Raw genomic sequence first — 25,856 nt, forward strand, 5'->3', positions numbered from 1 at the left:
ATGTTAGAACACACAAGTGAGTTGGACTGTGTCCCAACAGTCCTCAATCAATCAGCATATTGATGAATGTCTTGCATCAGATAGCCATTAGAATAGTGATGATGAAGGCCACTGTCCCACTTTTAATTTGCATGCCTTTAAAGTAATTTCTAAAGTACTATAGTGGAGTAAAGAGATTCACTCAACCCCACAGAAGTCAATCAGGTTTGGAACGACATGAGGGTGAGAAAATGCTAAAAAATGTTTATTTCTCTGTGTTTACATATGTCTGCACTGTAGGTTTTCCACCAAAGCTCTGCCATGGGTTAAGAAGGAAAATATCAATTTGACTTAAATCTATACAAATAAATGTATTCACATATTGGCCTATATTAAGAGTGGGGAGACCACAAAACACAACTGTTTACTTAACAATAACAACCTGTGTATTTTATCAAAAAACGAGAGAAAATAACAGATTCGCTTTATTAATAAACCACTCTGTGACAGATGGCTTTAGTTAACTTATGACAGAAATACATTTTAGTACTAACAAACTGCTGTAGTAAGAAAAATACAGTTTGTAAACATAATTTAATTGCTTAAAGAAACAGTTGCACCCTACAAAGTAGAAAAAACTTAAGTAATGTCAACAGACCACAAAAATGAAGATGACATATTTTTCTTAGTTAACAGTACAGCATCTTGTACGGGTTTTTTTTAAACCAGCAATTCATGTATTATATGTGATGGTTTGTTGTTGTCAGTTGCTCATCTCATGTTTCAAGCAAGTTACTTCCCATCTCTCATTTCAATACACTTCACTTTCATTACGCTTCATCTTTCTCGTTTTGATTCTTACTTCTGATACAGGATTCGCAAAATTGTTTAATATATGTACACCGTGATCTTCTAGTTAGAAATCAAGTCAGCAATTTTAACCGCAATAAAACCGATAAAGGAAATTGCTCACAGAAAACAGCTGACTTCAGTCATGTGACACAGCAATGGACCCAATGTCATATGACTTTAATTCATCAGCCCCTCCCTCGCGTGTTTTTATTGGAACTTCTTCTGTTATCGCGCCTCGTCACTGTCGCAAACAGACACTCACGGAGTTTTGTTTCGGGACTGACTTTCTGACGGACGAAAGCTTATTTTCCATCTCCAGTGGATGTTTGTCTGCTTTAGATTGCACTATGTGGCGTCTTCTAGCTGGGTTCGTGCTTCTGCTGTGTGCTGCAGGTAAAGAGAAAACAACATGACAACAGGAAATATAATAGTTGATCTCGTGATATAGATTTCCTGTGCTGTTTTTAACACTAAACGTATTAAGGGAGAATGCAATAGCTTATTTAGGCTTAGTAAGGTTTTAAGTATTCGTAGTGTGTATATTATGTTTGTGTATTTGTCAATACATAAAAGTAAAAGTTAATGAAAATAATTGTGATCTCTCTCTGTTTCTTCCCCAGATGCCACTCCAGTTGGTGTCAGGACAGCTCCTGATTTTGGAAAGATGTATCATGTCAAAGGTGTATTTCTGCCTAATTGCACAGTACATCCCAGTACAGTACACTTCTTTTTCAGTATGTTACATGTACATCTTTTGTGTAGGTATGCTGACTTTGCCTTATGCTGAGATAAAGGAGCCGTTTGAAGCTTGGTACGACCTTAAGGGGAACAGAAGTCGCATCGATTATTATCATGGTCAGTCATCATCAGATGATTAAATCAGGCAGTATTGAAATGGAATAGATTATGGTTGTAGTTTGACTAGTTTCTACTAATTGCTGCCATCTACAGGTACAGTGTGCACTTTTTTTATTGGAAACGACTTGGATTATGGTGCCACTTACAAGATCACACCAGTTACCACTGAGACAGAATTCAATACTATGAAGTGTTTCCAGCTTAATGGTACCAAGGAGGATCCAATACGTCCACAGACAGCACTGCCTGATCTGCAGGGCTTTAAAGTATGTACTAATTAAAGGGCCAGTTCACCTAAAAGTGAAAATTCCTTCATCATTTACTTCTTTTAATGTCGTTCAAACCTGCAGCAAGGCTGAAATGTGTATAAAATCATTGTGTGTTTTGCAGTTTGAGAAGATTGAGTACTACTCAGGCGTTCTTTGTGAGATCTGGAAAAATGTCACACAAGTTGGTCATAAGAAGAACACGTATCGTCTGTGGGTCACACGTCCAGAGGGAAATGATTCCCCAGCCGTCCCGTACCACTATGAGATGATGGGCTTCAACACACTTTTGGGATCCCACTACGACAAATACATTATTGACTACAGTGACTTCAGCCCTCGAACTGACTCTGAGATTTTTAAACTACCTGGAGGTAATTGTAGAACACACATTCAGTGACATGGCATGTTTCTCCCACTTACAGACCATCTAATCAAATGCTCACTCTTGTGTTGAGGAATGACCTGTGGTGACTTTCCTGGTCCTGGTGTGGAGCATCATTTATTGGCCAACCCCATTCAAGACCTGGTCCACACCTCTCCTGTTAGCCACGCCCACCGTATGTTCGGTCACTTTAAGGAGAAGTTTGAGCGTCAGTATGAAAGCGAGACGGAGCACGAGGAGCGCGAACATCACTTTGTACATAATATTCGGTGAGGAAAAAAACAACAAATATTCCTAGAGATTTGGTGATTTGTAATAAAGTTGAGGAAAAAAGACCCCAATTATTTTATTGCAAATCTATTTTTATTAAATAACATGCTATGAAAGGCTGCTGTATTGTGAATAGTTGTTAGGCACAACATGCTACACCCATAGCCATGATTATATTCACGAAACAGCATGACCTGCATTGCTTTTATGATATTAAAATTGATGTAGAATTAAAAATATTAAAGGCACACTTTTTTTATTAAAATTATTAATTATAAAAAAAAAAATTACATTTATTATGTTTGACGACAAGCAGAATCTGATGCCAAATGGTTGCTTTGTTTTGGTTGCATTACTAGCATTATTATTATGACAATAGTATAGTTCTTGGCATTTTTAGAAAGGCTAGTTTAAGTGGTATATTATATGAGGGTATTTGTGGCAACTAGCCTTTTAAAATGGTCTTACATCATTTTGTTTTTTTGGTTGCACTTTATTATATTGTCCGTGTTTCAGTGTAATCATACATTTAAGTACTGAGTAATAATAACTTACTATAGGTTTAGGGTTAGGATTGGGGTTTGATTTAGAGTTAGTTGCATGCAATTATGCATAATGTATAGTTATTACTACTGTAACTACATGTAACGTGTAACAAGGACACTTTTTTTAAACCGCAAACTTTACAGGAAAAATAGTTTTAATTTGAAATAAAGAGTGTGTATCGTTGATGAATTTTTTTTTGGTAACAGTACATAGACATGTCAACTTTCTAGAAACAAATGAGAAAATGGAGTCATAATAAACTATACAATTACATAATGAGAATGATCTTATCTGAGTTTTACATCCTTTTCTTCTTCAGGTATGTGCACTCTATGAACAGAGCTGGTCTTTCGTTCTCCCTCTCGGTGAATCACCTGGCGGATCGGTCTCAGGAAGAGCTGGCCATGATGAGAGGATGTAAAAGATCTCATGGTCACAGAAAGGCTCAGGATTTTCCCTCTGAGATGCGCTCTATAGCCACCCCTGATTCAATAGACTGGAGGCTGCATGGTGTGTGATTCTTGTTCGTATTTGTTGAGTTGAATGTGAAGTCAGAATCTTTCTATGCATGTTTAGTATTGCAGGAGGGATTTACACAGACACTGATATACTTGTGTATTTCCAGGTGCTGTGACGCCTGTGAAAGACCAGGCAGTGTGTGGATCCTGCTGGAGCTTTGGCTCCACTGGAACACTAGAGGGAGCTCTTTTCCTGAAGGTAAATCTTCACCACAAACTCCAGATTCCATATCCTATGGAAGCTTGTTTCCGCCACTGAATAAAATTAAATAAATAAATAATTGAGACTTTTTATCTCCCAATTCAGACTTTTTTTCTCACAATTGCGAGTTTACATCTAGTTCACGCGATTCTGACTTTATAACACGCAATTGCTAGCCTGACTTCGTAATACTCATATTCTAGTCAGAATGTGAGTCTGATACTGCTTCATAGGGCTTTGATTATGAGGCGTGTCTTAACCGAACCAGGAAAAAAAAAACCTCTGCACTCAATTGGATAGACCTACAACCAAGGGGGTAATCCATCGACCGGAAGTTGAAGCCGGCCGGGTGCCGCCATGTTGTAGCAGAACTTCACTTGCGTTAGCATTTCCATTGACTCCCATTCATTTTGGCGTCACTTTGACAGCGAATAACTTTACATCTGAGGCGTTTAAAGACTCCATTTGTCCATTATTTATTTCTAAAGAAACACGACAATGTATAAAGGGCTCCATTACCTTCTATGTTACATTATGGCCCCGTAGAAACAGATTTAGTAAAAATAGGCTAACGATTGCGTCATAACCACTCGACTCTCTGTCGCGCTGTACAGAAATTACCGTACAGACAGGAGGAGAAGCTCGCAGGCAATCGGGGGGACGTCCCGTCAAGGGAGAAGCCCATAGATAATGAGTCCATAAAAGCAACGGAATACTTACTCCTGCTCACTCACGATAAAGGACTCTTTGCTCAAGTTCCCCGTCTCTGCAAAATTAACGTTGGCAATTTTCACGCACAGCTACTAGAAGATTAACGTCTGTCAGACAGGTTGCTCACGTCATCAAGCTTAGTTTGAGTCTGCGCGTCAGGAACGGAAGTGCTCAGAAATCGCTAAAAATGGGCTTCAACTGTCTCAACTGAGTTCCAATGAGATGGCTCTGTCCACTTCTTATACTGTCTATGCCTACAACAAATGAGAGCAACGCAGTAAGTCAACTACTTTGCATAGCACAGTTGTCAACTACAGAACTCAAATGCACGCACGCTGGAAGAAGTAAAATAACGAGTGTTGCTTCTTTTACTTGGCCCTCTATGAGTGCGACCAAAGGAGAAACCACAACGACCACAGGGTTTTCATTGCTTCCCATCTTCTTAGTTACCATCGGAGCCAGCTGATAAATTAAACTTTTTCCGAATCCCATAGGAAGGACGGCAAACACATCTTTCCGATCGACAAATGCCTTGATTGCAGTTCTATGTTCGTCTTTTAAAATGAATGCGCTGTCGATTTCTTTTACAACAGACGCGATAGCGGAATCTCTACATCTCAGTTCTCCAGCGGCAGTCATCTGTGAGGGAAACCAGTTCAACCCAAGCGCTCTTTGATAACGTGAGGATTACATCCCTGCAGATCATCTGTCCATCATCGTATAAAGCCCGCCCTGGCAATTTGATTGGCCCGACGATTTCTGAACCGATCATAATTACTCCTCAATGGAGCGAGTCCAGACCGAACTTCCCGATCAAAAAATGTTGTGGGCGGAGTTCGGGCTGGCATCCAGGCTACGCAATTGCGACTTTACATCACGCAATTCTGACTTTATAACCTGCAATTGCGACTTTATATCAATAAATTCTGACTTTATATCTCGCAATTCTGACTTTATAACACGCAATTGCGATTTTATATCTCGCAATTGTGAGAAAAAAAGTCAGAATTGTGAGATTAAAAGTCGCAATTACCTTTTTTATTTTTCATTCTGTGGCGGAAACAAGCTTCCATAATATCCACCTTATTTTGTAAGAGTGGGCATGGACATTTTTAAAGGGATAGTTCACCAAAAAATAATTTACTCATCCTCAAATTGTTCCAAACCTGTATGAATTTCTTTCATCTTGTCTTTGCAATGTCCAACTGAATGGAGTTGTTTACCTCACTAGTCCTTGTCTTTCCCTCTCTGTTAGACGGGACAGCTGACATCTCTGTCCCAGCAGATGCTGGTCGACTGCACGTGGGGATTTGGGAATAATGGTTGTGATGGAGGAGAGGAGTGGAGAGCTTTTGAGTGGATCATGAAGCATGGTGGCATTTCAACCGCTGAGAGCTATGGAGGATATATGGGCATGGTGTGTGTACATACACCACACACACATCTCCACCTGGCGCAAACGTTTCTGACTGATTCAGTTGTTTCGGTTATAATTGACCTCTGTGATGGGAAACAATATTTCCTGATTGCATGAAAAGGTCCACCTATTATAATTTACTTTCTAGAAAGTAGGAATGAAGATTTCGGTCCATCAGATACGGATGGTTAAAAGAGTCACTAATCAGATGACTGTGTGTGTTTCAGAATGGTTTGTGTCATTACGATAAGTCCTCCATGGTGGCACAGTTGAGGGGTTACACTAACGTGACCAGTGGTGATATTGAGGCACTGAAGGTCGCTATCTTTAAGTTCGGTCCTGTAGCGGTCGGCATCGACGCTGCTCACCGTTCCTTCTCCTTCTACAGCAACGGAGTCTACTACGAACCGGCCTGCAGTAAGTCTTCACACAATCTGCCTCACTAACTTAAATCCTTACACTTGTTGTGCACACACACACACATATATATATATATATTTTTTTTTTTCTTACAAAATGTAATATTATTGATATACATAGAATTTTCAAAATGTTTCCATCTGCAAAATGTTATTTCAGATTTCTTTCTTTAAATATTGTGTGTGTATCTTCATTTATATAGCGCTTTTAACAATGTGTGTAATATATTTATTGAATATAATATATTTATTTTTATTAAAACATTTAGCAGAAATATGTATATAAACTACATATATTAATATACATAAATAATTAAAAAACAATAAACAATAGGGATTTTTTTTCCATCTGCAAAGTGGTTTTATATATTAAATAGTTCCTTATTATTTTTTTATTAAATTATATTATAAAGAAAATAAAGTTTTGCAGAGGGAAACATTTTGGGAAATATGTATATTAATGTTTATATTAATTACAAATGTCCATAATTAAAAACTAAATATTCCCATGCTTCTATCTGTTTGGTACATGTATAATGTTTATATTAACTACATATTATTATACATAAATAACAACAATACATGTATGTATCCATCTGCAAAATGTTTATATATATTATATAATTATTTTATTTATTATTTTGCAGCTGGAAATGTTGCATTTTGGAAAATAGTACATTTCCTATTGTATGTCAGCATTGCCTGTATACTGCAGTCGTTTTTGTTTCCCTCGTTACATCCTAAAAAACAAATATGATAATATTATGCAGTTTATATTTCATACTCATGTACATCATGCATACTATTTTGAACATAGAAATGTCTTACAGATTGCTTTAAATCAAGTATATAGTATTGTTTTCTATAGTAACCAACAATTCATGTTTAATTTTTCTATATCCACAGAAAACGGGACCGATGACTTGGATCATGCTGTGCTAGCAGTCGGTTATGGGATATTGGATAACGAGCCCTACTGGCTAGTGAAGAACTCCTGGTCCACTTACTGGGGCAATGATGGCTATGTACTGATGTCCATGAAAGACAACAACTGTGGTGTGGCCACTGATGCTACTTACGTCACATTAGCCTAATGCACATATACATCCTTCAAAGAAAATCGCACAACAGCGGAATTGCTTTCCTTGGTTTTATTTGATCCTGGGTCCTGGACAATTGATCACAGTTTTATTGTGCTTCAGTCGGAATGCCAATACATGGAAAGTCTTAATAACAAACTGCTTGTTAATTGTAAAATCACATTAAGACTTGCATCATGCAGCAAAGGTAACGCTCACTCATACTTGTCCACAGGCAATGATCAGCAACTAGCAGGCCTATATAACAGTTTCATTAGACGCTCATTGCTTTATTCTCATCTCATCTCAGCGTCTTTTCATTTCCTCACATTGCAAGACCTTGCCTTTCACAGGAGGACCAGGCAGTTGCAAATCAATTAACATCTCATGACAGAGTAAGCCTTACGATCCTAATAATCATGCGGTGATGTGTAAAATGTTTTGGTTAAAGGGATAGTTCTACTGATGTGCATCCTGAGACAAAACAGCTCAAACATGCATTTTAGTCTGGGACTAGGCTTAACCCTGGGTTGGTTAACCCCGGGTTATTCTAAACCTCAGTGTCATTGATGGACGAGCGCAGCGCATGACCTGTTTACATAAAAGCTCTGGCATTCCGCATCCTCAAATTATACATTGCCGAAGGTACTATCAAGTTTTTCCTGAATTAACTTTTCGGAAAATAAGGTAAATAATAGGTAAGAATGAGTCTCTTCTTAACTCCAATTGACACGTTTTCTGTCACCATTTGACATTTTTCCTCATCAAACGCTGAAACGAAAACTGTTTACAAATGAACAGTGTTTCCGCATGACTGTCCACAGCACGTAAATATTATAAGACACAGCATGTCAGTGGAACTATCCCTTTAAGATCTGATCCCCTGTCAACATTGAGAACATTAGATAAATTGCATTAGGCCTATAATAAAATAGTTAATTTCTATCAAACAATTTCATGCAGTAAAACTACAATTCCCTGTTTTTAAAAAGTTAATGTCAGTATACAAAGTAAAAAACTATATTGTGTCATTTGGCAGTGTATGGCTGAGATGGACGTCTGGCTGCAGTAGTGTATGTATCATTGGCTCAAGCAAAGTTGGAAAGACATGGCATATCAATCCCACACTGACATTAAACCACTTTTAATTGTGCGTATGATGACGTTTTTTCACTAAAATCAATAGAAAAACTAAATGCAGACAAATCAGCACTAAACAAGATACTTTTCCCTGTAGCTACTGAGGGTATTCAGGATACCAACATGCTAATAAAACAATTTCAAACAGGCAGAAGCTTTGGGAATTGTCATCGCAAGCTAAACTAAATACAAGCCCACATAAGACAAATATGGTGTAATTCCCAAACACTGGACACATATATAAAGGACTACATTACAAAGAAGGCACTGGTTTTCTCTCGACTAGACCAAACACTCATAAAAGTTGCTAGTCAGTTGCCAGTGGTGCTACTGGGAGGGACGTTCTCATTATAAAGAGCATCTGATTGGACAAAAATCTCTGTAGTCCAAGATGAGTCATCAATATTTTTGGTGCTTTTACCAGAAGAAAAAAAAAAATCACATTTTAAATGTGAATATCTGTTAAAACTGAACTGAATTTGTTTAGTTCAGCTTTCTCCTTCACAAATGTTTGTTTGGAGCATATCTGTTTTCCATAGAGAGGCCAGATAAACAATTTGGGTGGATAGAGAGAAGCGATGCACCAATCGCGTCACTCATCCATGTTTTAAACTTTACACTTTAGTTTGATTAAAATTGCTAGTCCTAAGGTAATGCAGTTAAATACACAACCTACAGCCATTACAAAAAAAAGTATATAAAAACCGTATCAAAACCTGAACCATTCGCAAGTTGTCATCAGCGTGACTGATAATGAAAAACACAATACAAAGAGATTCTGCATAGAGTTTGTGTGTGATCATGTATCATGCCTATCTGGACTCATCTGCTAAACTCTGCAGTTCCTGTCCTTCTGTGCTGCTTGGTGATTGGCTGGTGTGGACAGGAATTTGTCTGTCATATTTCAGAGTAGATCTAAAGGAGGAAAAAGAGAAGAAACTATTTGAGAGATGTGTTAGCAGGGTTAAAGGGCTTTCATTTTTGGGTGAACAGTCCAAGTCATTGTGTACTTCTCTGTATCATAAATGCTGTCTGGTAGTGGTTGATTGGCAGTCTCAGGCAGTGCTAGGGCAAACACTGCAGCAAGCAGAGGGGTGGTGCCAAATATCACCATTGGCACAACAGGTGTGTGGCGTCCAAGCAGGTTTATTAGTGGCGCTAAAACTCCACCCATCCGTGCGAACATCGAGGAAACACCAATACCTGTTTGCCTGTAGACACAAAAGGCATATCAGAAATTATTTCCACATAATGTTTGACAATAGCAAGCAGCTCTTCACTCCCACCAGAGGCTGCTTTGTGATATATAGTCATATTTATCTGTACGGTGCTTTCACAATGCACATCGTTTCAAAGCACATATGTTTAGAAAGAAACCATACACTACTGTAGCAGTTACAGTAGTGTTTGTTTACAGCCATAGACATGTCAATGTTTACAGCGCCTCAAGGCAGTAACACTCGCCGGTTATGGTAAGGGGCGTTACATTTCTGATACGCGCTCTAAAAGGTTAAAGACCAATCAGACCAGAGTGTGCTTTTTGGAAGGAGTGTTTTAAAGAACCCGAAAATAAGGGTACGTTTACATGACAACGATGTACTAAAAATGGAAAAGTTTTTCCTTTGCTTTTTTCAAGTACAGACGACAACCTTGTCAAAACAATCCCCATTCACACGGATCCGCGAAAACGACTAAAGTCGCTGTATTATGACGCCAGGCATCCTAATACAGCGATTTCGTTTTGTTTTCGTTTTAACTTGATAAAGAAACCATAGAAAGAAACACAATGCACCTATAGACTGTTTTTATAGGTCCACACAATTTTCAATTTTCACAAATTCAAGTTTTTTTGTTTACATGGGGACGTGCATTAATGTAAATAGTTTTATCTCTAAAAACAGTTCAGCCTATAAAGCTAGTATAACGCTAGTATATTGGGCATAGTGTAATGACAAATAAAAATCGCTTGTTAATACCACTAACAAGGCTGAAAATAGACCCACACTAACACGGTAACATAATGAGGGTCCCTACCTTCAAACCGAAGCATTGAGAACTTTGTCAGTGTCCAGACAGTTTAATAAGAAGATATTTTATACATACAGTCAACTTCGCGTATACAGGCAGAAGTCATCTTTGAAATACAGCCTTTACCAGTCGATCTACGAACGCCATTCCAAGCCTGCTGTTCGCGCTCACCTTATCACAACTTATAGCTCGTTCACATCTCACCAGCGCACTTGGATCGGCGTTCGTAGATCGACTGGTAAAGGCTGTATTTCAAAGATGGCTTCTGCCTGAAGTTGACTGTATGTTTAAAATGTCTTCTTATTAAACTGTCTTTACACTTACAAAGTTCTCAATGCTTCGGTTTGAAGGTAGGGACCCTCATTATGTTACCGTGTTAGTGTGGGTCTATTTTCAGCCTTGTTAGTGGTATTAACAAGCGATTTTTATTTGTCATTACACTATGCCCAATATACTAGCGTTATACTAGCTTTATAGGCTAAACTGTTTTTAGAGATAAAACTATTTACATTCGATAATCATGAAAACAAATCTCAGATAACGGTTGACTAGGTAACAATGTGTAATTAGACCAAAGGTTCATTTTGCGCCGGAGTTCCATACCTGCCAACTTTTGAGTTTTGCTCGGCGTGAGATTTGTTGACGACGGGGGGGGGGGGGGGGGGGGGGGGGGGGGGGGTAGAGACGAGTGAGATTTGTTGACGGGGGAGGGTGGGGGGGGTCTCGCTCGCTCGCTCGCTCGCGCAAGGTCTCTCGCTCGCTCTACGCGGTTTGGAGCACAATCTCTGTCTCGCATGCACGCTCGCTCTAGATAACGGGAGATTTTTAACGAATTTGCGGTATAACTAGTCGATCACGAGTGGCTCAACAGGTAGATATATAGATAAACTCATCTTCCAGGCATTTGACCGCCCGGGTTGACACTTCAGCGTGAGAAATCGGGAGTGTGGCGTGTGAGCGTGTGAAACCAATCAAATGCGGGTGTCTCACGGCCAATGCGTGAGAGTTGGCAGCTATGGAGTTCTCCTTTAAAGATGAACTGAACTGAAATTTGAAAAACGGTGATATAACAGATCTATTTTATTTATTATCATTGGTACAATTATTAAAATGGCAGAATTTGTTAAAAGGGATAAAACTGTAGGTTGAAAATGTTGTTTTTGTTACACGGGCGCCGCCATGTTGGATTTCAACATTCGGCTACGTCACTGGCATGGTAGGCTACTCCGTTGCCAACCAACACCAGCAGAGTATGGCGTTATATATGTGCCTCATTCCTGAGCGAGTAATTGTAAGTTTTGAGCACAGAGAACTATATTTTGCAAGCACATTGCATTATATTTTGAACAGAAATTAACAATCGCAAAAAAAAAATTCGTTTGAGCAAAGAAAAAACGATTCCGTGCTCAATAAATGTATTTGCTATTATCCATATTAACGTGCAATAATAACTCCTCTCACGCAGTTTACTCAGGTGCTCTCTCACAAACTTATTCTCTGCGCTCCTGTCAAGTCCCTCTCTCTCTCTCTCAACCTCTTAATTCTGTGCGCGCTCAACTCTTGACACACGCGCGCTCAACTCTTGACACACGCGCGCTCAACTCTTGATACACACGCGCGCTCAACTCTTGATACACACGCGCGCTCAACTCTTGATACACACGCGCGCTCAACTCTTGATACACACGCGCGCTCTTGACACACACGCGCGCTCAACTCTTGATACACACGCGCGCTCAACTCTTGATACACACGCGCGCTCAACTCTTGACACACGCGCGCTCAACTCTTGATACACACGCGCGCTCAACTCTTGACACACACGCGCGCTCAACTTGCAACAGCGTTACAAGTGTGCCACAAAATCAACCAATCGGAAAATTAGAGGTCAATTGTGATTGGCTGTTGGTCTCCAATCACCACGCAGCACAAAGAAGAAGAAAAAGGAATTTTATGGATAGATGTCTTCTCTAGTATGGAATGCCAAAGCTGACTTAATTAAAAATAAATAAATACATAAATAAATAAATATACGAAGAAATGCAAAAAAGCAAAAATACATAAATAAATATACAAAGAAATGTAAAAAAAAAATGCAAAGAAATGAGTATTTATACTTTTATTTCCTTATTTATGTATAATTGTACTTTTTTCACACATTTTTTATTTATACATTTATTTATTTCCACTTTTATTTATTTCCACATTTATATATTGTATTGTATTATATAAATTGATTTCCAGGGGCGATCAGCATCATATACTGCATGTCCAGTTCTTAATATTAGTCGATAAACTACTCAGTTATTATAATAATAAGGCACTATGGCTGTTATCAGTAAAATAAAATTGACAAAAGTCATTAAGTCATTAAAAGTCAAAATCTTAATACAGAGGAGAATGTTTTTACACTGCAATTACAATTGCATAAAAGTCGTAATGAGATTAAAGTTAAAAATAAAACATTTGAATATAGAAATATGAAATGATGGAATCAATTAAATTGTATGTTTAAATATGAAACTAAAACAGCCAGTAGGTGGCGGTAAGTCACTGTCTTAAACGAGTGAGTCATATCATTAATTCAGACCGATTCATTCAAATACTGATTCATTCAGTTCGGGAATAAAATTATCTCATACATGGGCTTTTTTACAGCATTTTTAAATGCTGACATTTTTTATTAATGTTGGTGCCACGTCGCCCCGCCATAATTTTGATACCTGAGCTGTACAGTTGAACATAACACGTGGTGTTTTTTCCCCGAAGTTCAGTATTTGAATGAATCGGTCTGAAATAATGAAATGACTCACTCGTTTAAGACAGTGACTTACCGCCACCTACTGGCTGTTTTAGTTTCATATTTAAACATACAATTTAATTGATTCCATCATTTCATATTTCTATATTCAAATGTTTTATTTTTAACATTAATCTCATAACGACTTTTATGCAATTGTAATTGCAGTGTAAAAACATTCTCCTCTGTATTAAGATTTTGACTTTTAATGACTTAATGACTTTTGTTAATTTTATTTTACTGATAACAGCCATAGTGCCTTATTATTATAATAACTGAGTAGTTTATCGATTAATATTAAGAACTGGACATGCAGTATATGATGCTGATCGCCCCTGGAAATCAATTTATATAATACAATACAATATATAAATGTGGAAATAAATAAAAGTGGAAATAAATAAATGTATAAATAAAAAATGTGTGAAAAAAATACAATTATACATAAATAAGGAAATAAAAGTATAAATACTCATTTCTTTGTATTTTTTTTTACATTTCTTTGTATATTTATTTATGTATTTTTGCTTTTTTGCATTTCTTCGTATATTTATTTATTTATGTATTTATTTATTTTTAATTAAGTCAGCTTTGGCATTCCATACTAGAGAAGACATCTATCCATAAAATTCCTTTTTCTTCTTCTTTGTGCTGCGTGGTGATTGGAGACCAACAGCCAATCACAATTGACCTCTAATTTTCCGATTGGTTGATTTTGTGGCACACTTGTAACGCTGTTGCAAGTTGAGCGCGCGTGTGTGTCAATAGTTGAGCGCGCGTGTGTATCAAGAGTTGAGCGCGCGTGTGTGTCAATAGTTGAGCGCGCGTGTGTATCAAGAGTTGAGCGCGCGTGTGTATCAAGAGTTGAGCGCGCGTGTGTATCAAGAGTTGAGCGCGCGTGTGTATCAAGAGTTGAGCGCGCGTGTGTCAAGAGTTGAGCGCGCGTGTGTCAAGAGTTGAGCGCGCACAGAATTAAGAGGTTGAGAGAGAGAGAGAGGGACTTGACAGGAGCGCAGAGAATAAGTTTGTGAGAGAGCACCTGAGTAAACTGCGTGAGAGGAGTTATTATTGCACGTTAATATGGATAATAGCAAATACATTTATTGAGCACGGAATCGTTTTTTCTTTGCTCAAACGAATTTTTTTTTTGCGATTGTTAATTTCTGTTCAAAATATAATGCAATGTGCTTGCAAAATATAGTTCTCTGTGCTCAAAACTTACAATTACTCGCTCAGGAATGAGGCACATATATAACGCCATAGCAGAGCAGCCATAGCATGTAAATAGTGTGAGGCTAGCTGACATGGCTGGGGAAACAGAAACCAACAGGTCTAGGGGGGGTTCATACTGTATTGCCCCTGGCTGTAGTAATGAATTGTATAGGGCTAAGGCAGCTGGGGTTACGATACATTTTCACAGGCTACCTTTGACAAGGAAACCAGCCCTCAAGTCAACTGCCTTTAATGGTGCGTTCACGTGCTATGGTAATTATGGTAAATACCAAAAGCCGACATGGAAAGTGCACATGAACACCCCCTCATGTGGTATTTTCCACTGGGCAACTCGTAGAATATTTTGATGCACGAGTTGCCGAGATGAGATTACCTTTGACCTTTTCAAAATGGCGGAGAGCAACGCAAGAGTTGTGAATGGTAAAAAATGTACTATTCATGATCTAGAAAATATACAGCATATATTATTTACGTTTGAGTTTTGATAAATCATTTTCTTGCTGTAGCAGATGACTTAAGCAATCTAAAATAGTTTTAGCTAAATAACAGGTCTGGATCTCCATCTTTTTACCACATTACGACAACAAAAGTACTTGAACGCAACACACTGGTAAATACCAGTTCACAAGTGGAAAATATCATATTTTCCATAGCACGTGAACGCACCGTAACTGTCTAGCCCTCCGACAGCCCCTGCATTTGGAGTCTGTAGTGAGCATTTTTTAGTGACAGACTATTTAGTAGGCCTGTCGCGATAGTCAATAAATAAATTAATTGCACGATAAAAAAAAATTAGCTCGATAATTTCTCCGGCCGCGATAATTTCCATTTGCATGCATGTTTGTTTTCCTCTCTCTCTCTCTCTCTCTCTCTCTCTCTCTCTCTCTCTCTCTCTCTCTCTCTCTCTCTCTCTCTCTCTCTCTCTCTCTCTCTCTCTCCTCTCTCTCTCTCTCTCTCTGAGACTGGATGACAACTCTCTCTCTCTCTCTCTCTCTCTCTCTCTCTCTCTCTCTCTCTCTCTCTCTCTCTCTCTCTCTCTCTCTCTCTCTCTCTCTCTCTCTCTCTCTCTCTCTCTCTCTCTCTCTCTCTCTCTCTCTCTCTCTTCTCTCTCTCTCTCTCTGAGACTGGATGACAACTCTCGGTTCCTTAGCGTAGGAAGAGTGAAATAGAGCTTATTCTGCCCGAGCGATATTTCCCGACACTATCCTTGAGACGTGCACTCCCAACGCAATAGAGTGCTGCGCGGCACTACATCTGATGGCAGAGACTCCGAGTGCGGGCGGTTATGCACTCACTCTGTGTGTGCGGGTTACAAATAAAACGATTCGCGGGACTCCCGCGAACTAGAAATATCTATGAATAAAAAATAATAGATTTTTATTCATCTGTTGCAGAAAAGCAAGAGTTTCTATTCATAACAACGCTTTAACATCGCGTTGAGTGATGTAGCCAATCACAGTTATATGTGTTGCTTATGATCGGCCATTGCGTTCAAGAAATCATTTAAGATAGACTGCATTTTTGGTATTTATTCAAGTTAATTTTTTGTAACAGAGACTGTTGTTCTCTGCAACAGATTGACTCCGGTGCAGTGTCCATGCTCCGGCAGCTCACACACCCACACAAGTCACTTCGCCCCAAACGATCCTGTGCTGTAGGCTATGTGGAGCCTGAAACTGATCCTCCATGTGGTGGTGGTAGTCAGAAACTACTGGACTGTCCCTCACAGGTTCAAATGCGTAACCCATGCCGTTAAAAGTGCTCATTTTCGTCTGTGTATTAGGACCTGCAGCTGTTGCCTTTGCACCTTTGCGTGTCCTACGGTACCATGCCAGTGACGTCATCGAAACTGCCAGCGTAACAAGCGCAATTTTTGTGTTGCTTAAAAAAAGCTATATTGATATTTTTAATTAAAAATTTTAGTGTAATTTACTTTTAATTGTCATAAACAACACGTTATCAACGTCGATTTTTTTTTCAGTTCAGTTCATGATGAACTGAAAAAAATCGACGTTGACGTGTTGTTTATGACACTGCACCGGAGTGCATTGCACATTATCTGTGGCAATAATATATATATATATATATATTTTTTTTTTAAAAAAGCTCGCAGCAACATATGGAAAAAATGAACTATGAACTAGTTCATTTTTTGAAGTATGTACTATGAACTGAACTAGTTCATTTTTAAATTTGTGAACTGAACTTTGAACTAGTTCATGTAGAAAATAAACTTTCCCAACACTGTCGGTGGCATTGCATAGGTTGTAATTTTTACATTTAAGGTGCAAAAGTTCTGATATGATTTATCTTTGTTTCATTTCACACGAAAAAAAAAAAAATTTAACAGGGGTGTATAGACTTTTTAATATCCATATATGATGCGAATGCGAGTACCTGAGAACAGTTGGAAAAAGTTCTGCAGAATAAATATAGATGATGGCAAAAGACGCTGTAATTCCAAATTTCCCCACCATGGCCAAACCAGTTCGGATATGAGCACTGTCTGAGAGAAAAAGAAAATGATGGAAACGAGAGTAGGAAAGGCCACAATAGCGCAAGAAAATACTACACCCTGTCCTTTACCACAGTAAAAGGACTATAAAAGTGTCTCTGGGCATGTTTGACTGGTCACCTGCTGGGACAGTGAGGGTAAGCAGACATGCGCCGCCTCCCACAGCCAGGAACACACTCAGCGGGATTCGTCGACTGCAGGGCAGGAGAACCAACACCAGTGACCTTGCGGGAATTTCCACCAATCCAAACATGAACTGAGTGAAGTAAAGGTCTGATCCAAGGTCAGACACACCCAGAGACAGACCATAATACACCAACACATTAACAAACCTGGAGAAACAGAGACAAAAAGTAAATTAAGGAAGACCTTTATGTGTGTCACGTGTGAAGGGCATGATTTCAAACACTGAATACTGTACATATACACTGCACACAATAGAGTTTGTGGGGGCTTCTTCAGCTATACGGGCATGTGGAGTTTTAGAAAAGAAACCCTTAAAAGACACTTTTCACACTCTCTGGAGACTTTTTGTTTTTTAACTAAAGTCATGGATTTTCACCACAGTGTCATTTCCACCACATCTCAGATTGTGTACTTAATCTTTAATGTGTGTTTAATAGCATTTAAAGGGATAGTTCATACAAAAATTAAAATTCTGTCAGTAATTACTCACCCTCATGTCATTCCAAACCCATAAGACTTTCGTTCATCTTCGGAACACAAATTCAAATCTTTTTGATGAAATCTGAGAGCTTTCTGTCCCTTCATTAACAGCTACGCAACTACCACTTTGATGCTTCAAAAACTTCATAAAGTAATTGTAAAACTAATCCAAATGAATTGAGCGGTTATGTCCAAATTTTCTGAAGAGACTCAATCGCTTTACACGAGAATGAACCTCATTGGTTCTCACACGTCAAGCGAACATGCTTGAGCTTCTGTTTAACACAACTGATGTGCGAGTTGATGAATGTTTTTAAGTGTATAAAAGCCCAAAGCTCAAGCGATAGTCTTTTCAGAAAATTTGGACTAAACCAATTCAATTGAACTAAATCAATTCAACTCAATTCATATGGATTAGTTTTACAATCTCTTTATGAACTTTTTGAAAGGTCAAAAGTGGTAGTTGTGTAGCTGTCAATGGAGGGACAGAAAGCTCTCAGATTTAATTTGTGTTCTGAAGATAAACGAAAGTCTTACGAGGGCAAATAATTAATCACAGAATTTAAAATATTTTGGGAAACTATCCCTTTAAAACAAAAAGAAATAAAATGGCAGAATCCTTTCTACTTTCATAACTAGAATTTTATGTATCCTAAATATATACACAATTAAATAATATTTTAGGTCTTTTTTGCAGAATTTGACAAAATTACAGCTTGATTGGAAATGATACACAACAAAATATTCTATTTAAGAGGTGACATTTACCTAGAATAATATTAATATTAATATGATGAATTTTCATGTTATGGGACCAGGGTAAAACATAAAAGGCATTTGAAATGCAGCAAGAATAAAAAAAAGAAGGCATGATAAAAACTTTCCAAGACACTTTTAATGTGACCTTCATAAAACAATAAAGTCTCTTAGTTTTAATAAAAATTTGTACTGGGCAACGATTAATCGCATCTGAAATAAAAGTTTGTGTTTACATAATATATGTGTGTGTACTGTGTATAATTATTTTGTATATATACACACACACTTGCATGTATATATTTAAGAAATATTTGAATATATTTCTGTATATACCTGATTTATATTATATATAAATATTTGATATATAAATAACAAATTATTCTTAAATATATACATGTAAGTGTGTATTTATATATACAAAATAATTATACACAGTACACACACATATATTATGTAAACACAAACTTTTATTTCAGATGCGATTAATCGTTGCCCAGCACTAAGAAAAATATATAAATGGATATAAAAGTGCCTGAAGTTGAAGAAACGTGCAATTTATTGAAACTATACATCTACATCTCACCAGATGTAGAAGAGTATGAGCGTTCTCCTCCTCATCTGGGGAGTTCGGAGCAGATCGACAGCTGTATACTGACTGCGTCCCTGCGGGCCCTCGTATTGCTCCACCTGTGATAACAGATGCATTGTAGCATATGCTATAAAAACATCCTGTTTTCAAAACCAAACATTTCTAGACACACATTGGGGACGATGGGAGAAAGCTTGGTAAATGCACTTGATGATCTGATGATGTGAAAGTCATCTCCTTGTTGCCCTGGTGTTGTGAACCAAAGCTTCAGACTATCACTTCCTAAAGACTACAGACAAAGGCTCCTTGGTTTCCTAGGGTGGGGGATGGTTGTTGTCATGGTGATGCTAACAGAGCTATTAAGAGTTTTTATGGGATTTGAAGATTGTGCCCGAGGCGTGACGGAAAAAAGCCAGAAAGAGTGAAAGCAAGTCCATGAGAAAGTGTGTGGCACCTGAACAGAGGGAGGTAAGGTGCGGCCATTGACCGCAGCCGCCTTACGCAGGAGATCGATCGCCTCTTCCTTTCGGTTATTCACCAGCAGCCAACGGGCTGAATGTGGAAGAACCCTGAGAAAAAGGAGGAGAGGAGAGATTTATGTTGTCAGAACGATAAAAGCAGAGGAAGGGAGGAAGTCAAGTAATAAGAGTGATAGAGAGAGAGTGAAAGAGAGACTTTTTATGTACTAATTTATGAGGAAAAGAGTCTCTGAGGCTTATTGTGTAAAGTCAGATACATATTATACTATCAATGCTTTAAATTAATTATTTTAGTATTATTATATTATTACACTTTTATTTAAAGTTTAAATCCAGTAAAAATATAAAACTTAATTTAAAATGTTATCATCTTTTAAAAATGTAACATTTAAATAAAGTTACAATAACTTCATATAATACATACAGTTTACACAAAAGTTCAGACAAAATAAAAAAACTGTTTTCAACATTGATCAAAATAATAAATAACCAAATCATCATATTAGAGTGATTTCTGAAGGATCATGTGACACTGAAGACTGGAATAATGATGCTGAATCAAAATGATTCAGCTTTGATCACAGGAATAAATTACTATTTGAACATATATTCTAATATAAAACAGACATTTTAAATTGTAACAAAATTTCACAATTACAGTTTTTTCTGTGTTATTAACCAGCCTTGGTGAGCATAAGAGACCCCAAAAATATATCAAATTAAGTTGTCTTGTCAAATCGATTAATCACATCTAACATAAAAGTGTATATATATATATATATACACTACACATGTATTATATATTTACAAACTTTTCTGTAAGATGCCATTCATCTCTTTTAATCGATTTGACAGCCCTAAAATGAAGTTATTTGATATTCACTTGTTAACTTGATATATACTTCTCTGTTGTCTCACCAGATATAGAATATGAAGAGAAAGCCTGGTGCAGAGATGGCAAGCTGCAGCTTCCTCCAGTCTCTGATGAGATAGGCTACACCCGCCAGCAGCATGTAGCCAAAGCCGAAGAAGTAGTCGGTGAAGATGCCGGCCAGCATCCGTCTCTGTGTGCAGGTCCACTCTGTGCCTGTGGAGGGAGGGCAAGTGTTTGGGATTGGGGTTTTAGGGCTCAATATAGGGTATTTAGGGCTATGGTAAAGAAGAAATAAGTTTGTTACTGTTGGCATTTAATCTCAACGTCACATTGAGCATGAGTTATCATGTAGTGTTTACTAAAAATATCTCAAGGGCACAATCAAACATCTAACCTTTTGTATAAGCACAGATCATCAATCATGCCAATTAATGTTCAACACGTGTTCTATCATTAGGGAATATCTACAACTATGTCAAGTTATCATCTTTTCCATTTGATGGAATCGTGCATGATCAGTGCTAACCAGTTAGATGGATAAGTAAATGTTTTCTTGATACAAATGACTAGCATGCCATGGCTCACCTAGCACAAATGCATTGATTATCACACCCGACACTGTAATTCCTATGATGAAGCGCAGGGTGACATAAACGGGAAAGTTTGGAGCGAAGGCAGCGGCCACACCAAACACTGTCTGAAGCGCTAAAGACAAGAGCATGGCAAACCTCCTCCCATACCTTACAGAGAGAGAGAGAGAAAGAATGAGAACGATTTGATGAGAAATGTTGTTGGATGGATGGGTGTTTTTTTATTATTATACAGAAGAGACTTTGATCAAATTATTTATTAGAATCAGGTGAATTTGGCCACTTTTGAGCATCTCACTGTCAAATAATGCCTCGGTTTTCCTTAAAGTGGCCATAGTATGCCCTTTTACAAAGTCTTGGGTTTTTTTTCTAGGTTCTACTAGAAAAGGTTTTCATTCTTGAATGTTAAAAAAACTTCCTCTCTTCCCATGCTGTCAGTAACGCTCTATTTAGTTCCTGTCTCTATGAAGCCCCTCCTTCTGAAAAGCATAATGTGCTCTGATTGGTCGGTTGGAACAGTGTGTTGTGATTGGTCAACAGCTTCCAGTGTGTTTGGGAAATGTCCCGCCCCTTACCATAACCGTGAGATTCAACACACTACTAACTAACTCAACCAGGCCTTTATTATTTATGCGTATGCCTCGTGAAGAAATTATTTAAATTAGGAATATTGTGACGTGTTTGTTCCTGGAAGAAAACTCAAGACTACAATGGAGGCGTTTCAAGGAGTTCAGAAACAGTGACACTGATATAGAGAATCTGTCTTTGAGTGACTTTGTGCTTTGCAGACCTTTTTCATGCTCAAACAGCAACATTACACACTAAAGAAAGTTGAAAATATAAATAAAAAAAGCATAGGTCGTCTTTAATTCACCCTATAGCAATGGTGCTCAACGTGGTTGACTTCAAGACCACCTTTTGTCCAAAGCTGATATGTCTCTCTAGTACTTCTGTTGTAATAAGAACAAGTAAACTCAAATATATGCTGTCAGTAGTGTTTTTTTGTAGCATTATAATTAAGATTATGTTAACAACATTTAAATCATAAGACGTATTGGGGTCCCCTGGACATTTGCTCAGGTCTCAGAGGAAGTTTGAGAACCACTGCTATTCAGTGTATACAAAGTATACAGACCATTAAGTTGGAAACAGTGATGTGTGTTTACTTTCTATGAATGCATAAGCTTTAGGCAACATGCATTTGATATTAAAAATGAATAACAAAGAAAGAGAGATAGAGCTGTGAGCAGGGCATGACTTCAAGTTTCCCTCAGGTTGTTTAGGGCTGAGCGAACAAAAGACACATGTGAAGTGTGAGGATGTGTGTGTGTGTGTACCTGTCTGCCATCGCTCCAAACACTACAGCTCCTACCAGCAGCCCCAGCATATAGACAGATGAGCTCAGACTGTTCAGACCTGCCTTCTCACACACCAGATCCCACTGCACAAAGAAACACACAAAACCCTAATATTACTACATGAAAAATCATTATTGGTTTATTTTTTTTGTTTTGGGAGTTTTTCTTCCACTTGTTTCTTCCTCACAAATCTACAGTTACATATGCAATTTTGGAAGAAGAAAAGGGGCATGTGATGTGCATATGGGGTATATGCTTTCCTGACGCTTGCAACGCCAAGTTCATGGGTTCGACTCCCAAGGAAAGCAAGAACAGAACTGATGAGAATGTAAAATGTGAAATGCAATGTAAATCGCTTTGGATAAAAGCGTCTGCCAAATGCACAAATGTAAATGTATAATGCGTCCTTGCTGAGTAAAAGAACCTTACATTCTTTTTTTTTAACCAAACTTTGTATAAAGATTATTCTCAACTACGTTATGAAAAATATAAAATAATGGATTGACATGACATTCAATACAATGCATCTATACACTGTATCTAATTTGCATATTGATGTGTTCTTGGTGCAACATGCAATGAAAAAAGAGTGTAATAATGGGAGTTATAATAATAATATCTAATATTTCATAAGATATTTATATATAATGTCTTTCCCTATTCACTTGTTGTGTCTCCCAAAATGCCTGATAAACATGCGGTAAGTTCTGCTGTCTCTACAGTGGATGAATGAAATCAATACCCTGCAGATTGTTTGTCCTGTTTTGTAAGTAATATGTCAATAATCAATAGATGCTGATTTAGCTGTTGTTGACATGCTCATGGTGAAATCTCCAAACATTTTCTCTTTACAGGACAAAAACTGTGACATATGGTGTTAGAGAAATTCACTCAAATATAATGTCCACTAACATAGAACAAAATTATTCTTGGGTCCCCGGAGGACTTATGACTTATACTTATAGTAGGCTACTGTGTAACAAAAATGATACAAGTTTTATTTTATTATAACTACATGTACATTTACTAGCCTTATATTAAGATATAACATTTTGTTTGGTCAAGTAATATTTATTGTGCCCATTTACCGTCACATTAACCCGTGTTTACCTCACTGACAGTGGTGCTGTGGAAGATCTCATGGTTGTACACCCATCCTCTCTCACAACTGGAGCGTGCACTACGGTTCTCTCCTGAAACTACCGTGCACGAGTCCGCGTGCCCCGGCAGAAGAGAGATGCTCATGTTCACATTTGAAAGGTTGAAGGCGGTAAGCGACCAGTCCTCGTCCATCCTCGAACCCCGACAATAGTGGGGTGGCGTCGCGCCTGTGAAGACGCTCGCCATCATGTGGAATGCGAGAAAGATCTGCGGTAAACATATCCACACATACAAAAGCTTCTGGTATCTCCCAAAGCCACCGACTGTGACCAGCAACTGGTCGAAATTCATTCTCGAGCTTGAAAAAATAAGTCTTGAGGGAGATGAGCCTTCACACCCCCATCAAAACACAGTGATCAAGAGTACAGTGAAGATCGTAACGTCTATAAAAACAGCTAAATTAAAAAGCATTATGTATTTTCTATCCTGAGGAACGCGCGCAGAAATCAATAGCATATGTTTACGCAGCACGTGCCATTGTTGTTGGTAATCTACAACATCTTTTAATTATATTTTGTCGCACAAGCAAGTCCTGTTCAAGACAAAACAGATCATTTAAAGCCAGACATGTCAAAGTGAGTTGATGTCCACTTTCCAGACGCCTTTTTCCATGGCTCGGGACAGATCTGTGTGTAAAACACCCGAAAACACCACACACACGCGCGCTCAGCTTGTTACAAAATCGTGAAGCAACTGTAAAGGCTGGAGCAGAACAGTATCGCCTGGAATGGACCGAGAGCAGCTGCTGCTGTGTTACTTTTACTAATTTGACTAGAAGCCACGAATGATAGCCTATAAAGGGTCATAAAAAACAAACACTATTGTCTGGAGTGAATTGGCTGATTAGTTTGAAAAATCCCTTTCGAGCATTTTGTGTAAGTGGTGGATGGTGGCGTCTTGGTCTAAATGGGACACGCGCATAATGAGACTGTAGATCAAAGCTCTGTGTAAATGAGTCCCACGCGACCCACCGTATACTGGGAAAAACAACCTCCCCTCCGGCTCAAAACAAGATCAGAGACGGGGACTTGGAGAAACAAAAGCGTGCCTTCACGAAAAAAGCTGCTTTTCATTCCAAATGCCATCTTTTTGAATTAAAACCTTTATTAAATGTAAAAACATAAACAAGTAACAGAACAACAACAGAAAATGTATAGCAGGACATTATAGTCAACAACAATTTCGATTTTAAACCTGTCTTAGTCATAATTATAACACCATTTGAATTCAAGCATATTGAAGTTGATTAAAAAACTATTTGAGACATTTTACAGCGTTTTGAGACATCAAATATCTCATATTTTGCCTATGTCTCAAGGCATGTGTATCCCAATTTCATGATAAATACAACACTTACTGTTACATTGTTGGGTATATCAGTAAAAATTCACTATTTAATCTTTTCAATCATTACATGACCCAAATAGCTTACCAGCAGAAAAACAAAATTAGAAGTAAAATTAATCAAAAAAATGCTTAAAAATGCATATCAATAAAGAGTAGCCTAGTAGTCGAAAATGTGTAATAAGTAAAAAAAAATAATAATAATAATAAAAAGCAGCTGCTTACAACCAAACACCAATAGAAAAAATTTATAAATTACCATTTAAATTTTTAACACAAATATTCATTTTATTATCCGTATTAGATCTAAATTTAATTAATTATCACATAAGATTATAGATAAGATTTTATCATCATTAAATTAAATTAAATTAACAAAACGAAAAGCATCTGTATCCAACTAACTTTTTATTTGTTAGTCTTGCAAAGATGACCTGCTGCCACAATGTTTGATCATACAGCGTTTACTCAGCTGATAAAACATATGGCCTTCATTTTCTGATTTGAATGGAATTTCATCTGTCCTGGTGTGCTTGTTTTTGAGCAGAATGTCACTGTCTACACGCTGTGAGGCTGGAAAGGTTCATGAGGCGCCCCATGAACAGAAACGACTTCAGTTAACATGACCATTCAATGCTTTTTATTAGATTTAAATTAGTCTCTTTTGAGTTGACACAGGGACAGCATTACTTTCCCCCCACAAGTAAAAAACAAAAAGAAATAAAAAAATCTTTGAAATATTCACTCTATTGACAAATTCGAGTGAAACGGCTTTTCAAACAACAGAAAAAGTAGGGCGGGACTTGATTTTGTCCGTG

The 25,856-nt window shown here is 37.8% G+C and overlaps 3 protein-coding genes across 5 annotated transcripts in view; 2 read left to right on the top strand and 1 right to left on the bottom strand.

The window, feature by feature from the left end:
• Positions 1-25,856, top strand: part of LOC130084293 (counting factor associated protein D-like) — a 60,820-nt gene that overhangs the window by 6,436 nt on the left and 28,528 nt on the right. The window lies entirely within an intron of this gene.
• On the top strand, positions 1,067-7,533 carry zgc:110239 (uncharacterized protein LOC550326 homolog). The gene is made up of 11 exons (XM_056249604.1): positions 1,067-1,224; positions 1,452-1,511; positions 1,594-1,686; positions 1,783-1,955; positions 2,080-2,329; positions 2,414-2,609; positions 3,476-3,666; positions 3,782-3,873; positions 5,843-6,004; positions 6,232-6,421; positions 7,330-7,533. Exons 1-11 carry the CDS (start codon positions 1,179-1,181, stop codon positions 7,515-7,517), a joined length of 1,641 nt encoding a protein of 546 aa, XP_056105579.1. The 5' UTR covers positions 1,067-1,178; the 3' UTR covers positions 7,518-7,533.
• Positions 9,383-24,188, bottom strand: si:dkey-166k12.1 (solute carrier family 22 member 13). 3 transcript variants are annotated; one of them, XM_056249606.1, is made up of 10 exons: positions 23,644-24,188; positions 22,513-22,616; positions 21,171-21,325; positions 20,630-20,798; positions 19,687-19,801; positions 19,227-19,330; positions 17,339-17,550; positions 17,101-17,209; positions 9,653-9,853; positions 9,383-9,557 (listed from the first exon to the last, which is right to left on the bottom strand). In XM_056249606.1, exons 1-10 carry the CDS (start codon positions 23,983-23,985, stop codon positions 9,455-9,457), a joined length of 1,614 nt encoding a protein of 537 aa, XP_056105581.1. In that variant the 5' UTR covers positions 23,986-24,188; the 3' UTR covers positions 9,383-9,454. The 3 variants fall into 3 exon arrangements, with proteins under 3 accessions (XP_056105581.1, XP_056105580.1, XP_056105582.1); XM_056249605.1 differs by having other exon boundaries at positions 9,383-9,581; XM_056249607.1 differs by lacking the exon at positions 9,383-9,557 and having other exon boundaries at positions 9,706-9,853; positions 17,101-17,205.

Source organism: Rhinichthys klamathensis, unplaced genomic scaffold (genome assembly GCF_029890125.1).
Source record: "Rhinichthys klamathensis goyatoka isolate OS25496 unplaced genomic scaffold, OSU_Roscu_1.1 h1tg000060l_1, whole genome shotgun sequence".
NCBI classification, from domain to species: Eukaryota; Metazoa; Chordata; class Actinopteri; order Cypriniformes; family Leuciscidae; genus Rhinichthys; species Rhinichthys klamathensis.

What these genes read in the sequence shown, in the direction of transcription:
- zgc:110239 (XM_056249604.1), top strand. Translation starts at nt 1,179, where the DNA reads ATGTGGCGTCTTCTAGCTGGGTTCGTGCTTCTGCTGTGTGCTGCAG. An exon ending in AAAGATGTATCATGTCAAAG is followed by an intron (nt 1,512 to 1,593) that starts GTGTATTTCTGC and finishes TCTTTTGTGTAG; the next exon opens with GTATGCTGACTTTGCCTTAT. An exon ending in AATAGACTGGAGGCTGCATG is followed by an intron (nt 3,667 to 3,781) that starts GTGTGTGATTCT and finishes GTGTATTTCCAG; the next exon opens with GTGCTGTGACGCCTGTGAAA.
- si:dkey-166k12.1 (XM_056249605.1), bottom strand. Translation starts at nt 23,985, where the DNA reads ATGAATTTCGACCAGTTGCTGGTCACAGTCGGTGGCTTTGGGAGATAC. An exon ending in CTCTTCATATTCTATATCTG is followed by an intron (nt 19,802 to 20,629) that starts GTGAGACAACAG and finishes CCTTTTTCTCAG; the next exon opens with GGTTCTTCCACATTCAGCCC. An exon ending in CTCATACTCTTCTACATCTG is followed by an intron (nt 17,551 to 19,226) that starts GTGAGATGTAGA and finishes CTGTTTCTCCAG; the next exon opens with GTTTGTTAATGTGTTGGTGT.